Source organism: Talpa europaea, assembly GCF_964194135.1.
Source record: "Talpa europaea genome assembly, chromosome: 15".
NCBI classification, from domain to species: Eukaryota; Metazoa; Chordata; class Mammalia; order Eulipotyphla; family Talpidae; genus Talpa; species Talpa europaea.
Genome location: NC_140083.1, coordinates 31,021,967 through 31,036,761, shown reverse-complemented (window position 1 = coordinate 31,036,761; position 14,795 = coordinate 31,021,967). Strand labels below are relative to the sequence as shown.

General features: G+C 35.5%; 1 protein-coding gene across 1 annotated transcript in view; it reads right to left on the bottom strand.

The window, feature by feature from the left end:
* LOC311185340 (calcyphosin-2-like) overlaps nucleotides 1–14,795 on the bottom strand; it is a gene marked incomplete at both ends in the record, with an annotated part of 35,749 nt that overhangs the window by 14,653 nt on the left and 6,301 nt on the right. The window contains 8 exon segments of the mRNA XM_084255979.1: nucleotides 1,651–1,769; nucleotides 2,229–2,322; nucleotides 2,409–2,504; nucleotides 4,043–4,117; nucleotides 8,070–8,146; nucleotides 8,150–8,189; nucleotides 10,985–11,052; nucleotides 14,611–14,733. Coding sequence (XP_084112105.1) covers nucleotides 1,651–1,769; nucleotides 2,229–2,322; nucleotides 2,409–2,504; nucleotides 4,043–4,117; nucleotides 8,070–8,146; nucleotides 8,150–8,189; nucleotides 10,985–11,052; nucleotides 14,611–14,733 — 692 coding nt within the window.

Here is a 14,795-nt window from a genome sequence, read left to right as displayed (position 1 = left end):
TATATCCTGTTTTGCCATCTTGAGCAAGGAAACTGAATTCTTCCCTGTTTCAGACTCAATGAAGTTCTCAAAGTTGGGAAAATACTTAGAGACAATCTAGCTCTACCTTTATCTGCTGTTTTAATTCCAGACAAGTGAAATATATACAACCAAGATCTAAAATCCTTAAAACCACTGCTCCAAGAGCAACCTTTAAACATTATATTCATTTTTGTAACTATTTCAATGTTCATTGAAAATATGTAATTAGAACTATTAAATTTTAAAGCAGGTTTACCTTGCAAAGCACAAAATATAAAAAAAAAGTTGTTTCAGGGGCCTCCCCTGTGGCGCAGTGGTTGAGCACTGGGTTGCGAAGCTGCCCGCAGCCTCTGCAGCGCTGGTTCGATCCCCGGCTGCTCCCCGGCCACCGGAGGAGGGTCCCACATGGCACGCAGACCTCTCCTGCCGCCCGCTGCTCCCCTCAGCAGTGTACTTCGGTCCTTCTGCCTGCTCTGCTCCCCGCTCTGGCTCTGGTGAATTCTCTCACCCTCCCAAGCTTCTGACTGTACCCAGTGCTTGTATAAATAAAATAAATAAATCTTTAAAAAAAAATAAAAAATAAAATAAAAAATAAAATAAAAAATTTTAAAAATTTAAAAAAAAGTTGTTTCAAAAAGTCAAAAAAAAAAAGGATTCATCTTGAGTAATATAGTAAATGAAATATAGTCTTCCTTATAGCCAATTTGTGGGTTATGGCCTCCAATGTATACAGAGCACACCAATCATTGTAATTTTTGAATTATATTTAGCACCAAGAAACACTCAGCAAAAACGCTTGCCTGCTGCTTCCCTCAGCAGTGTATTTCAGTCAGTCTGCCTGTTTTGTTCCATGCTCTGTCTCTGGTGGATCCTCTTACCCTCCAGCGCCTCTGACCTGTACCCCAGCTCTTGTATAAAAATAAATAAATCTTAAAAAAAAAATACCTGAAGGAACGCACTGATCATATAACTCTAAATCACTACAATACTGTAAACCAATGTTACCTCAAAATAACTGGAAAAAATTTATAAAAAAGAAAATCATAATAAACAAAATATATTACTTGGTAGCATGTGGTAAAATAAAAAAGCTACAGCATAAGCAAATTAATAAAGTATTTTAAATAATATAAGATATGATGGTCTTCATCTTTGAATTAATTTTTCATATAAGGAGTGTATGTGAGTACAAGATAGCACATAAAAAGTACAAAAATAGCTATGCTTTATTTTTTTCATATTTTAAAATAAAACCTTTAAACTCAAAATGTTTTAGAATAGAATCTCATTTTAAGATAATAAAAAACAATGCTTTTGCTTTCAAAATTACAAGTACAGGGCCTCCCTGGTGGTGCAAGAGGCTAAGACTCAGCACTATGAAGCAATCCCCAATGTAGCACAAGTTCGATCCCCGACCAGGGAGGTGACTCACATGGCACAGTAGACCTCTCCTGTCTTGCTTGCTGCTCCCCTCAGCAGCGTATTTCACTAGATTGTCTGTTCTGCTCACCACTCTGTCTCTGGTGAATCTTCTCACCACTACCCCCCATCTCTAGCCTGCACCCCAGCACTTCTAAGCATAAATAAATAAATCTTTAAAAAAAATTTACAAGTGCATGTTTGACTCACTTGAGAAAATCCAAAGCTGTCTGATCAATATTTGTGATCCGAAGTGTAAGTAATGTTCTCTCTTTTATGCTTTCTGAAAGTCTGGGATGCTCAGAAGTCAAAAATGTCAAATTTGCACCCTAAAGAAATTAACAAATGAATTAAAGTTTAAAAGTTTGTGAGACGTAAAATACAACTAATAACATTTTTAAATATTCAATTTTGATTATGTTACATGGTATACATTTATCATGATAAAAATATTATTTAGAGAACCACACAGGGTTCAACTAGTAATATAGAAAAATAAAGTAATTAATTTCCCAGTCAGCCTCTTAATGGAACAATCTTTCATTCAGCAATGCATGCAGAAAATAATAACTCCTAATTTTTATAAGAATCAGAGGAAGAAAGGACCCATTATTTCAGTGGAAATTATGACATCCTTAAAGACACAAAAGTCCTTGCTCAGGAATGAGGAGAGAAAATAAACTGAAGTCTAGAAACTGTTCCTTCACCCTCACAGGATCTCACAGAATCCAACATTCAGTATAAAATATTTGCACACACACGCACACACACACACACACTTAACTCACAATATAAAAATCACCAAGTTGGTATTGTTTTCCTTTTCTTCGTCCATGTTGATGACTATAAATGTTTTTTTGAATGAAGGGAAGCACATTTGTTCTAGAAGTTGAATGACAAAAACGTAAAGTTATTCAGCTTCCCTTGAAATAACATCTTGAGTGCTATAGCAATGTTTTATAGCATACCTATTTTTCCCAAATTGCCGGTATTCATAAATTGTAAGGGACTGGTCATGAGTAAAAAAGAACCCCATCAGCTCTCTGCAAGCATCACGCCCATTTCTAGAAAAATAAAATGATATCAAAGAATTTCAAATAGGATAATTTTTTTAAAGATTTATTTATTTTTACAGACAAGAACTGGGGTATAGGCAGAGGTGTTGGGGGTGAGAGGATTCACCAGAGACAGAGTGAGGAACAGAAGAGGCAGATGGACTGAAGTACACTGCTGAGGCGAGCAGCAAGCAAGTCAGGAGAGGTCTGCTGGGCCATGTGGGTTGCTCCCTGGCCGGGCATTGAACTCATGCTACAGTGGCAGTGGCTAGCTTCACAGGTTGTGTATTAACCCCTTGCGCCAACAGGGAGGCCCCATATAGGATAATTTTCAAATGAAATAGTAAACCAGAATGTGTATGTTGAAGAGGGGAAGGGTAACTCCCTCAAATGTGTGGCAATGAGTAAGAAACAAGAAGCCATGGGATAAACATGACTCAGTTTGCTTAAGTGTCAACTGAAGTAATCTGATGGAGAAAGAAGCTTTATTTTACACAAATATGAATTTGGATATGCTACAACATATACTAATAATTCAACAGAGGATTTTAAGATAAAGTGAAACTTAAAAAAATGTTGAACTTGCAAGAAGCCATTAAGGTTTTACTGTCTTTTGTCCTAGAAAGTTTAAAATCATTGAACAAATATAATTAAAAAAAAAACACACCTTACCATTCACATACATTAGGAGTATCAACTAGCAGTATGTATTGCTAGAGGTTTATTAGACTGAGATAGCAGATTCATAAAACCATCTTTCTTCTCACTTTATCATAACTCAATAATCTGTTAAGTCATTAAAAATAAATTAAATAAAGCACCTTACACAAAGGCTAACATTTAACTGGTTTACAATCCTCTAGTAGTCAGAGAGACGTTTAAAATATTCACTTCTAAAAAAGACATTTTAAAACAATTTTAAGTAACTTCTTTTTTTTTTTTTAATCTTTTTTTTTTTAATAGAGGCATGTTTTTATTTTATTTATTTATTTGTTTGTTTTTGTTTTGTTTATACATGCACTGGGTACAGTCAGAAGCGCGGGAGGGTGAGAGAATTCACCAGAGCGGGGAGCAGAGCAGGCAGAAGGACCGAAGTACACTGCTGAGGGGAGCAGCGGGCGGCAGGAGAGGTCTGCGCGCCATGTGGGACCCTCCTCCGGTGGCCGGGGAGCAGCCGGGGATCGAACCGGTGCAGCAGAGGCCGCGGGCAGCTTCGCAACCCAGCGCTCAACCGCTGTGCCACCGGGGAGGCCCAATTTTAAGTAACTTCTAATTGAAATATTTTTCTTAGAGGTTCACACCTAATATAATTTTGTAGCAGATTAATATATGTTACCTACAAATGTTTATTCTAAATTGTGACAATTTTATCTAATTTCATTATTGCCTCTAAAACACATGCAATGTTAGTAAATCAGTGTTACTTCAGTTAAGTAAAAAGCTTATTTAGTAAATAAAAAAACTTTTTCAGATGAAAGATTAAGAATAAAAAGAAGACAAAACATTTATAAACATAAGATTAAAAAGTTTGATAAAAACACAATTACCTTGATATGATCCTACTATCAAATTCTACTTTATGAGAAAGCATATTTTCTGTTAATGTAGAATGAGTTCTTACTCTGTTAAGAAATAAATTTGTCAATAATTATTTTAAAGTTATTTATATTTGATGTAAATGATAAAAAAAATTTAAAAAGTTACGTTTCCTTGAAATCTACAGATAGGATAGTTAAGGTACAAACATTTTTTAAAAAAATTGCTAATTGTAGCAGACAGAACACAATATCCCTGAGAGTATATACAAGTCAGGAGTTCAGTTATGAGTAGTCAAAAAACATTCCTTAGCAAAATGGAATATGGGGGGAAAGTGCTAGATAAAGTTCCAGCTTTGGCATAGATGTAGTTGTCAGACATCACATCAGTTGTTTAAGTTTTAAGGTGTTCAGGTAGCACCAAAATAATCTCACAAAGACTACCAGTCCTAAAATTCTGTTTAATAATATAAAGGAAAACAGAAATGCACACACTTTGGTATTTTACCATTAATAATCTCTTAAAAGAAGAAATCCGGAGATTCAGTGATGGATCTTTATTCTCCTTCCTAAAAAATGTTATGATAGTCCCTTTAAATTTCAGGTATAATGGAATTGCAATAATGTAAGCATTAAGTAAATGCATGGGTCATTGAGAGCTTTTGAAAAGTTATACTTATATAAAATCTAGGTCTCTATATAAGGTAACAGGAAAGGACACAAGAGCCTGCAGACCTAATGAGTTTGTAAACACCTAATGAGTTTGTAGAGCCATGATAGCTTAGTTATCACTATACAATTTACTACACTGATACTGATGTTTATAGAATGCCTAAAGCAACTCTAAACATTGAGAAAATAACAGTAGCTATAATAGCTATTATTATTTATTGATGACTTCCTAGACACTAGTCATTGTAAAATCACTTTAATATGTACTGGTTTATTTAACACTTGCAATAACTCTAAGAAATAAGTACTATTATCACTATACAAATAAACTTTACAGTCAGAGAGAAAGATTAGTTGCCTACCACCACACAGATAATACATGGCAGAGCCAGAAAAACTTGCTCATAACCTTTAACATGATATTGCTTCTCAAAGGTCAATGAAACATCATTTAACACTTGGTTATTTCAGGTGGGCTAAAATAACACCTTTTTAAGAGTCTAGAGTCTTCTTGAAAAGAAAAATAAGCAAATAAGCATTTATATTGTAAAACCAAAGATCCATGTTGAGGTTTTAGGTATCCAATGAGAGAATCAATACTTCTTCTCATTACCCAAGGTCTTACTCAATACAGAAATAAGACTCAGGCAGCTAAATACCAAAATACATGGTGTATTGTTGATAAGGTTGTTGGAAACCATGGCTTAGGAATGCAGCAACCACATATTAAGTTCTTAATACTAGAATTAAACACAATGATCCACACATTCCCACCGAGAAAGGAAGCTGTGAAACAGTACAGAAAGTAGAATGTGTGCTTCTGTGACATCTGGCTTCCAAGAAAAAAGAAGTGATGCACTGACCAGCCCAATTCCAATTTCCAGCTCTATGAAGCAGAATTCTCTCCTCCTCTTATAGGAAGAACGAATTGGGCGGGGTGGGGGAAGAAGTTTGAAATTCATAAATTCAATAATTCCAGTCAAAAGCCCCATGGGATTTTCTTTTCATGAAACTAGACTCGCTAAATCTAAAATGTAATAGTGAAGAGGAAAGGGCCTAGTATGTCAAGACAATATTGAAGGCATATAAGCTGCAGGTATTTATTCTAACAGAAAGCTAATTAGTACTTAGCTTAATACTAAGACAGGATAATACTAGTTCAGGGATATTTAATAGGTAGGTGAAACGGAAGAAAAAGCCTAAAGGTGACCATGCATTTATACCGACTTGATATATGACATAAGTGGCTTACAAGTCAAAGGCACAATGGCTTTGTCATGACCAGAGATTTCTTAAAGATGACACGAAGGACACCAACAATAAATCGAAAGATTGGTAAACTGGTCTACAACTAGAATTAGCAACTGCGATTCAACTAAAGACATGATCAAGAATATGAAAGAGTGAAAGCATTAGGAAAAGATAGTTCAACAAATATAAATGAAAATGGACTTGGAACTAGAATATATAACTAAAGTTCACAACAGACATGAAGGGCAATTTCCTATGAGAGGATATCTAGGTCAAAAATATGCATATGCATAAATGCTCAATTTCATTAGTCTCCAGTAGAATGTAAATTAAAGTCACAAAATATACTTCCACATGAAGAACCAAATTAAAAACTGTAAACAAGCCCAAGGACTGGCAAAGATATGGTGCACCTAGCACATTCTTACTGCTGCTGGTGGGAGTGTTAATTGCACCAACCACTTTGGAAAACTATTTAGTAGTATTTTTAAAAAGCTGAGCATATGCATAATAAATGGTACCAAGCAGAAATGAGTACATATGTTCACCAAAATAATGCACTAAAGTTCATGGCAACACTATTCATAAATAACCAAATGGCCATCAATATCTGTGGATAAATAAATTGTGTTCCTACAATGAAGTCCTGTACAGCAATAAGAATAAAGGACAATTACAAATGACAGCATGGATAAAACTCACAATCATATTGGATGAAAGAAGTCAAATACAGAGTTTGAATTTTGCAATTTCATGTACGTTTATAACCAGGCAGTTTTAATTTGTGCTATTATCAAGACAGAGCAGTTAACCTGGTATGGCAGAGGAAGTGGAGAGTGACTGAGAGGCAGCACCAGGGAGATTTTTGGGGTACTGGCAATATTCTCTTTCTTGATCAAGAAACACAGTACCTGAGTATTGTTTAGCTTATTCAAGTTCCTAAGCTGTACTAAAAAATGTGTACATTTTGTGAAATATTTTTTTACTTCAATAAAAATTTACTTTAAAAAAGAAGTTTAGATATGTCACAGCTGAATGATGGTCCCCCAAAGTAGTTTCTATCTTTATCTTCAAAACATGTAAAAACGTTAAGTTTACATGACAAAAGGGACTTTGCATATGAAAATTAAGCTAAGGATTTCAGATGATGAAATAGTCAGGATTATCCAGGGAGGTTCAGTGCAATCACAAGTGTATTTATAAAGGAAAGTAGAGGACATGTGACTGTAGGAGAGAAGTGTCAGAGTGCTACAACTTACACAAGAAAGATGTGACTAGCCACCTCTGGGTCTCAAGATGGAGGAAACGCCATCAGCCAAGAAATGAAGGAAGAATCTACAGCTGCAAAAGGGAAAGAAATGGATTCTCCCCAAAGACTATACAAGGAATCCAGTACTGTCAACATCTTAGACAAGGAATCCAGTACTGTCAACATCTATTGACCTCCAGGACTATAACAGAATAAATGTGTGTTATTTTTAAACACTTTATGGTAATTTGTTACAGCAGCAATAGGAAATTAACACATAACTTCAAATACATAAAAGATATGGAAACAAAGGCTTACAGAAAATAAGAACAAGGCCAAAAAATGAAAGTTATAAGTACTGTCTAACAGTAACATAAATCTGAAAATAGAAAGGAAGTTTAGCAGGAACTGGGGGATTTTCTATTATGGCTAAGGCAGAATGTCAACTGTCAGTGAAACTGTTGAAAAATTTACCAGAGACCATGAAAGTCTATACCAACTCAAAGATTTTACAAGCTAAAAAGTAAAATGCAGATAACAATTTTTAAACAATATTAATGTTGAGTATTTCAATGAAACAACCAATACCTATTGTGCACAAACAAATGTTCCAGTTACTCTATTAGACATTTTCACATATATTATTTCCTAATTGTGGCTGTTATTTGGAAATTACAAATAGAAAATCTGAAGAGCAAGCATTGTTCAAAATCTTAAAGTCACAGAACTGGAATTTGAACTCCAAAAATCCCACTTCCGTTACACAGAAAAAAGCAAAAGCAAATGAGAGAAATTTCCAGTTACACATGAAAGCACATTTTAAAATACACATAATATCCTCATTTTATATAAGTAAAACCTTCTTACTTTGTCTCGTGTAGAGTTCTTTTTCTAAAACGAAGAGGTGCTATCTTTGAATCTGGGAGGATACAATCATTTTCTTGTTAATCAGTGATTAAATTTTGATCTGGATCACTGATTACAGCCCTATACAGGAAAATACAAAGTCTGCCAATTAAATGTGCCAATGCATTGCTCTAGCATTCACACATTTATAACCATTTGGAAAAGCTCAACTACAAATGCAAATTTATACTACCATCAGAATATTATTTTTGTCAGATAGTGAACGAATAAACTTAATAATTAAAAAATACTGGCCATAAAAAGTAGATAATCCTGTCTATTTCTCTTTCCATAAGTGTTATCTAAAAATAAATTGAAAAATTGTAAAAAAACTCAGAGCTTCATATCTTGCTTTTACTATTTTTTAAACAAATACACACTGTACTGGTGATTGCTAAATAAAGACATGAAGCAAAGTAAGCAGGCTTATGGATTTCTGAGGAAAAAGCATTTCCTAGCAAAAGGAAAATAAATGTCCAGCACTTAAAACTGGAATGAGCCTGGTATGTTTCAGCACAGGGAGGAAGCGGAATAACTAGACCAGAATAGATAAAAGAGAAAAGAGAAATAGGAAAAAGGATCCTAGGATCCTATGTTTAAAGGAAGGTAGGTAGGTATCCAAGGTAGACAGGTCATGTAGGGCTTGGATAGGCCATATTACTAACCCCAAATTTTTAGCACTCCTTATCCACTTCCTTGCCATGGCCCTGTTTGAGGAATAATAAGGAGCAAACTCTGAGGCAGTGAAAGACATCCTGAATGAACTCCATCCTCTGATCATTTTATGGGCCCCACCCCCCATCTCTATGCCAGAGATCTCAAGCACTAAAAACTACAACTCCCAGCATGCCATGAACCTGATTTCCTAAAAGGGGGGCTGCTGGGAACTAGGGGTAGAGTTAAGTAGCCACGCTTGATATATAATTGAAGATGTGCATGCTCTCATTCTTCGGCTTTTCTGACTTTACCTTGAAGGGGGGTTGCTGGGAACTAAAGGTGGAGTTAAGTAGCCATGCTTAATATAAAACTGAAGACAGATGGACTTCTCCCAGAGAACAGAAAGAGAGAGATTGTTTGATATGTCCTACTGGTAACACTCTCTAAGCTGAGACCCCGGGTGCAAGCAGAAAATAGGAAAAGCAAGAAGATGCGAGTCCACCCTTAGTTCCCAGCAATGCCCCCTGCAAGAAGTCAGAATCATGGCAGATTGATGACATGATGGGAGTTGTAATCCTTAGCTCCTGAGATCTCTTTAGCATGGAGATGGGGAGGGAGTCCATAAAACAATGAGTACAGTTCATTCAGAACATACTGTTCCTCCAATACTTGCCTGAAGGTACATGAAACTTGCAGCAAGCTTTCAGGTCTCAGTGGCTCCACTTAAGAGTGAACCTTTTTGACTTGGTATTTGCCCATGTGGAATGGGTGATTTTGGAATTTTATAGGGAAACTATTATTTGAAATCCTTTCTTCTCTCTCTCTTTCTCTCTCTCTGCAAACCAGTTCTTTCACACTAAGTCTGTTTCCTTTGTCTTTGTGCACATGGAAGACTGAATCCCTTTTAGAGCATGCATCCTTTAACAGTTTCAAATCCCTAGGACCTTTGGTCATACATTAACAGCCTCACTATAGGCATAGTGCACCTTCTCAGCCTATGGATTTGAATTTAGCCATTTGACTTACTTTGCAAAATCACATATAGCTGATGGCTCTGCTGATCTGAGTGGCACTAACTTATATAAGTGTCTGTCTAGGGATCTATTAATCTGGGATAATTTTGGCTAAGTGGCCCAACTGCATTTGTAGACACATCCCTTTTTTTAAGGTCTAAGCTCAAAACTGAAAACATTGCTTTTGCTCATATATGAATGTCAGAGTAAATTAAAAGTAAAAACCACTCAGCCAAGCATCACTTGGACAGCTGACCTTCAGGACAGCTGACCTGAAGATACATATGCTACAAATAATTGCTGTTTTAAGCTATTAAGTTTTGTATTGACACATGAGCAATATATATGTATCTTTTAGATTTAATGCTGATTAAGATGGAGAATTACTGGAGGATATGATCTGGCTTGCCTTTTAATAGACTCACTCTGGCTTCGAGGTTGAGGATAGACAGAAGAAGGGCAAATGCAGTCGCAATTAGCACACTTACAAAGTGAGTAAAATAAGCAAAGGGACAGAGGATGACAGTGTGAACAGGGATGGTGGCAGCAGAGAGAGTAGATTCACTTTGATGGTAGAACTAAGAGTATTTGCTGACCCAATGTACACAGAATTTGAAAGAGTACTCAAAGACATCACCAAGATTTTAAGACTAAATAAAGAAAAACTGAGTTGTCAAGGGGAGAAATTAAGAGGACTTATTCATGGTGGAGCAGAAAGGAAGAACTTTCAGGATCAGAAAAGGTTACATTAGAGTCATATTAGAGAAGTATAAACATATTGATGTTTTCTAAAGGCATGGTGCTAGATGAGATAGCTTAAGAAGTAAAGATAGAAGAAATCTAAGAATTGAACCCTAAGTAATTCTAAAGTTTGAGAAATTGTGCAGAGCCCAAAGGTGAATATATCCCACTAGTAAGGAATTGTGGCTATTTACGGATGAAATAAAAAAAAAATCTTTCAACTTATTTATATTAATTTTTCAAATGATCGTTAAGTTATTAGGAAATAAAAACTAACAAAGTTGTTCAGAGAAAAACAATAAATAGATCTTTCTATTAGTCTGAAAGAGTTATTAAAACACTGCAGTGAATAAGTTGGTAAATTAATCCACTTGGTCATGGCCAAAGACATGGTTGTCATGTATTAAAAAGAAACTGAATGCAAATTTTCAGAATGAATTTCTCATGCCAGTTACTATCTCTCACCTAGATAAGCAGTCTATCATCACTTGCTCTGCGACAGTCTGTTTCTTCTTCTCTGCAGCCACAATTTCCTGAGGAAATTCCATTGTCCACAAAGCAGAACAGCATGAGAGTTAACATGAGTCCTAAAACATAACTTAAATGGTTCCTATTTCTTTAATATATATATATTACAAAACCCATCACTGATAAATTTAAATTCCAATTATTTAATCTAAAATATATATACTTATTTCCTAAAAAACAAAGCATTTAAATTTTGATTGAAAGCATCTAATATCTCCATGAGGCACCTAGCATTTTATAGAGCCAGAATAACGGAGGTATGACATCCCTCCCCTTGAGTGATGCCCTGCAAAAGGCATCTTATCTGGCTCCAAAAAGAGCACTGACATAATTACAGAAAATGAGGCTAAAACTGAATTTGAATCATTCAATCATACATCAAAAACCTTTATAAAAGCCTTCCGTCATTAAAAGATGTAATGGGTCTATAATTTTGGGTCTATAATTAATTAATAATACCTCAACTTTTTTCAATTACTGGTTTAACTTAACCTATATGATACTATTTTTTACTGGTATCCAAAAAAAAATTTCACTACATTTTAGGTGATAGCAATTAAAAAATATGTAACCACTCAATTCCAATTAGATCATGTGACACTAAGATGTTTCATAGTGAACTTCTGTGAAGGGTAAATGAAAGAGGATAAAAAATTAACAAGTCAAAATAAAGCTTGAGTCTATTTTCAGAATGTACATTGCAATCATTCCCCCGATCATATTAATAAATAAAATCAAATAAAATAATATCGCTTAAGATAGAGGCTTTATAATCTTAAGGAGAGTGCTCTATTCAAAATTGACACAAAATTCAAATAACAATGATTAAAAGAAAGAAACTCCTAGGAAATCTTGAAAAGTTGGGCACATTAAATGTTAGTCCATAATCGAGTTTAGTTTTTCTTTTTGGCAAAAATTTAAGATGTAGGGCCTCCTCTGGTGGTGCAGCGTTTTAGCGCTGGGCTGCGAAGCTGCCCGCAGCCTCTGCAGTGCCGGTTCGATCCCCAGCCTCTGGCGAAGGTCCCACGTGGCGCCCCACATGGCATGACAGACCTCTCCTGCCACTTGCTGCTCCCCTCAGCAGTATATTTTGTCAGTATGTCTGTTCTGTTCCCCGCTGCTCTGGCTCTGGTGAATTCTCTCACCCTCCCGCGCTTCTGACTGTACCCAGTGCTTGTATAAATAAATAAATAAATCTTTAAAAAAAAATAAAGATACAACTTTTAAAAAAATATTTAAGATATATAATTTATATAGTCTTTAGTTTATAATAATCCTAATACACCCCATATGAATATATATATATATGTGTGTGTGTGTGTATTTGGGAGAAATTTAAGATATACAGTATATAAAAACTACAATTTATAGTAACTCAAATTTACATCATACACAGTTGATATCATTTAATATATAAATGCATCTTGTGTTCTCTACATTTATGACACTTTAATAATGTTTGGTTAGTAATAAATTAAACCAACAGTTAAAAAGTTAGAAAAAAATGTGTAACTTACACAATTATAAAGGTAAGGCAAGGAATCATTTATACATAAGGATGATTCAGAAAATGAACTGATTAAAACATGACTTTAGAGATAGAAATAGAATTTATAAATAGATCCACATCAGCCAGAACATAAATGCAAAACACAGAAGTACAGGGGTGAGATTAATGAAAATCAGAGTCCATGCAGAAAGTCTACCTCAAGTGTTAACATTTATTGTGGTTCATATTTTATAGGAAAGGTTAGAACCACCCTCAGGCACATTCTTTAGACGTCTGTGTAAGCATAGAGCGTATTAGAAGCACAAGTCACACTGATGTAAAGGATCTGATGACATTAAAAACTGACAAACTAGAAGAAATGATATAAAAACCAAAGGTTCACTGCTTCTGTTGTCCCTTTTAGTAGTTAAAATTAAATTAAAATGCTTCTAACTACAATTTAAAAATAAATCAGAATTTCAGAACAAAGCATTCAATGTTTACTCACATAAATATTTTCCTGAAAAATATAAATGAATGAGCACTACCACAATAAAGGAAAATGTACCTGATAGTGAATTTAGATATACTGGCACTAAGAAAGTAGTGGCAAGGAAAAGAAATCCAGTAACACCCAGATAATTTTGTACTATATGAACCACAATACCCAGTGTAATAACTTTGATAAGTTACTACTGCTTTGAATTTCTAGGATAATGCTGGTAAGACTTCTCATTCAATTAAGCACAAATATTTGAATAATAATAGGCATAGAAAATATGTGTATTTGGTTTTACAATAGTAAAAGAGCCATAACAAATTAGCACCTTGGAACAGCCACAATCATTACTGTTTTATTATTATGTAGGCCATTGAAATCAGAGTTTTTTCAACTTTAACATACCATACACTGATATTCTATCAACCCGTGACAGTTCCACCTAAGATATTATTTACTTTGGGGTATCTGTGGTAGCCAGTGGGCTCAAACAGATCTTAACACCTCAAGCCACTATAAATACAATTATTCATTTGTACCAGACTTGGTCCAACCAATATTCATGAAACAATCTAATTTATTTGTAAAAGGTGTTGTTGAAAGTTAATATTGAGAATCAATATTAGCAAGAAGCTTTTCTTCTTGCTAAAGAAAAAATATTTTATTGCTGTCCTTTTCCTTAATTGTCTTGAATTTCTCTATTTTTATTAGCTTATGACCTTCAAAAAAAAATAACCAGTTTATTGGGCCTCCCTGGTGGCCAGCGGTTGAGCGCTGGGCTGCGAATCAACCAGCAGCCTCTGCCACACCAGTTCGATCCCCAGCCGCCAGGCAAGTGTCCCACATGGCGCACAGACGTCTCCTGCCACAGCCTCTGCTCCCCTCAGCAGTGTACTTCGGTCCTGCTGCCTGTTCTGCTTCCTGCTCTGGCTCTGGTGAATTCTCTCACCTTCCCATGCTTCTGACTGTACCCAGTGCTTGTATAAATAAATAAATAAATCCTTAAAAAAAAATAAATAAAATAACCAGTTTATTCTAAGGAGAGGGGCAATGCCAAATTAACCCCCTGATATAAACAGCAGTCAATCTGAAAAGTGTAAACTAAGTTTCTACCAATTCTCAAAGATTCAGGTTAATGTTTTCCACATCAAGTATACCAATCTTTTGTAAAAATGAGAACTCAGTTACACATTAATATTGACCTCGGCTCAAATTCAAATGTTGCAGTTATTTCTTCCATTATATGTCTGTAAAATAACAGAATTGGGATACAGGCCAGAGGCATGGGAGGGTCAGATAATTCACCAGAGAAAGAGCAGGGAGCAGAACAGGTAGATGGACCAAAGACACTGCTGAGGGGAGCAGCAGGTGAGTCAGGAGAGGTCTACCGCGCCATGTGGGTTGCTCCCTGACTGGCCAGGAATCAAACCTGTGCTGCAGAGGCTGTGGACAGGTTTATAGTGCTTTATAGCGTGGTGCTCAACCAGCTGTGCTACCAGGGAGGCCCTGTCTGTAAAATCTTGGAGGACAAAGTATCTTAACGGTATACCATAGATAAAAATATCGGTAACTTACAGCATGAGATTTTCTTGTACTGTGCTGTGCATTGTAAGGGCTCTCTGCATAACCCTGCTGTAAGAGCGCTTTTCTATCCAGACTTGTAAGATCATCAGTGACGGCTTCTTCACCTTGTACACACTACAAGTGAAAGCAATGAATGAAACAGACACAGATTTAGAATATTTGTTTTCTAAAAAAAT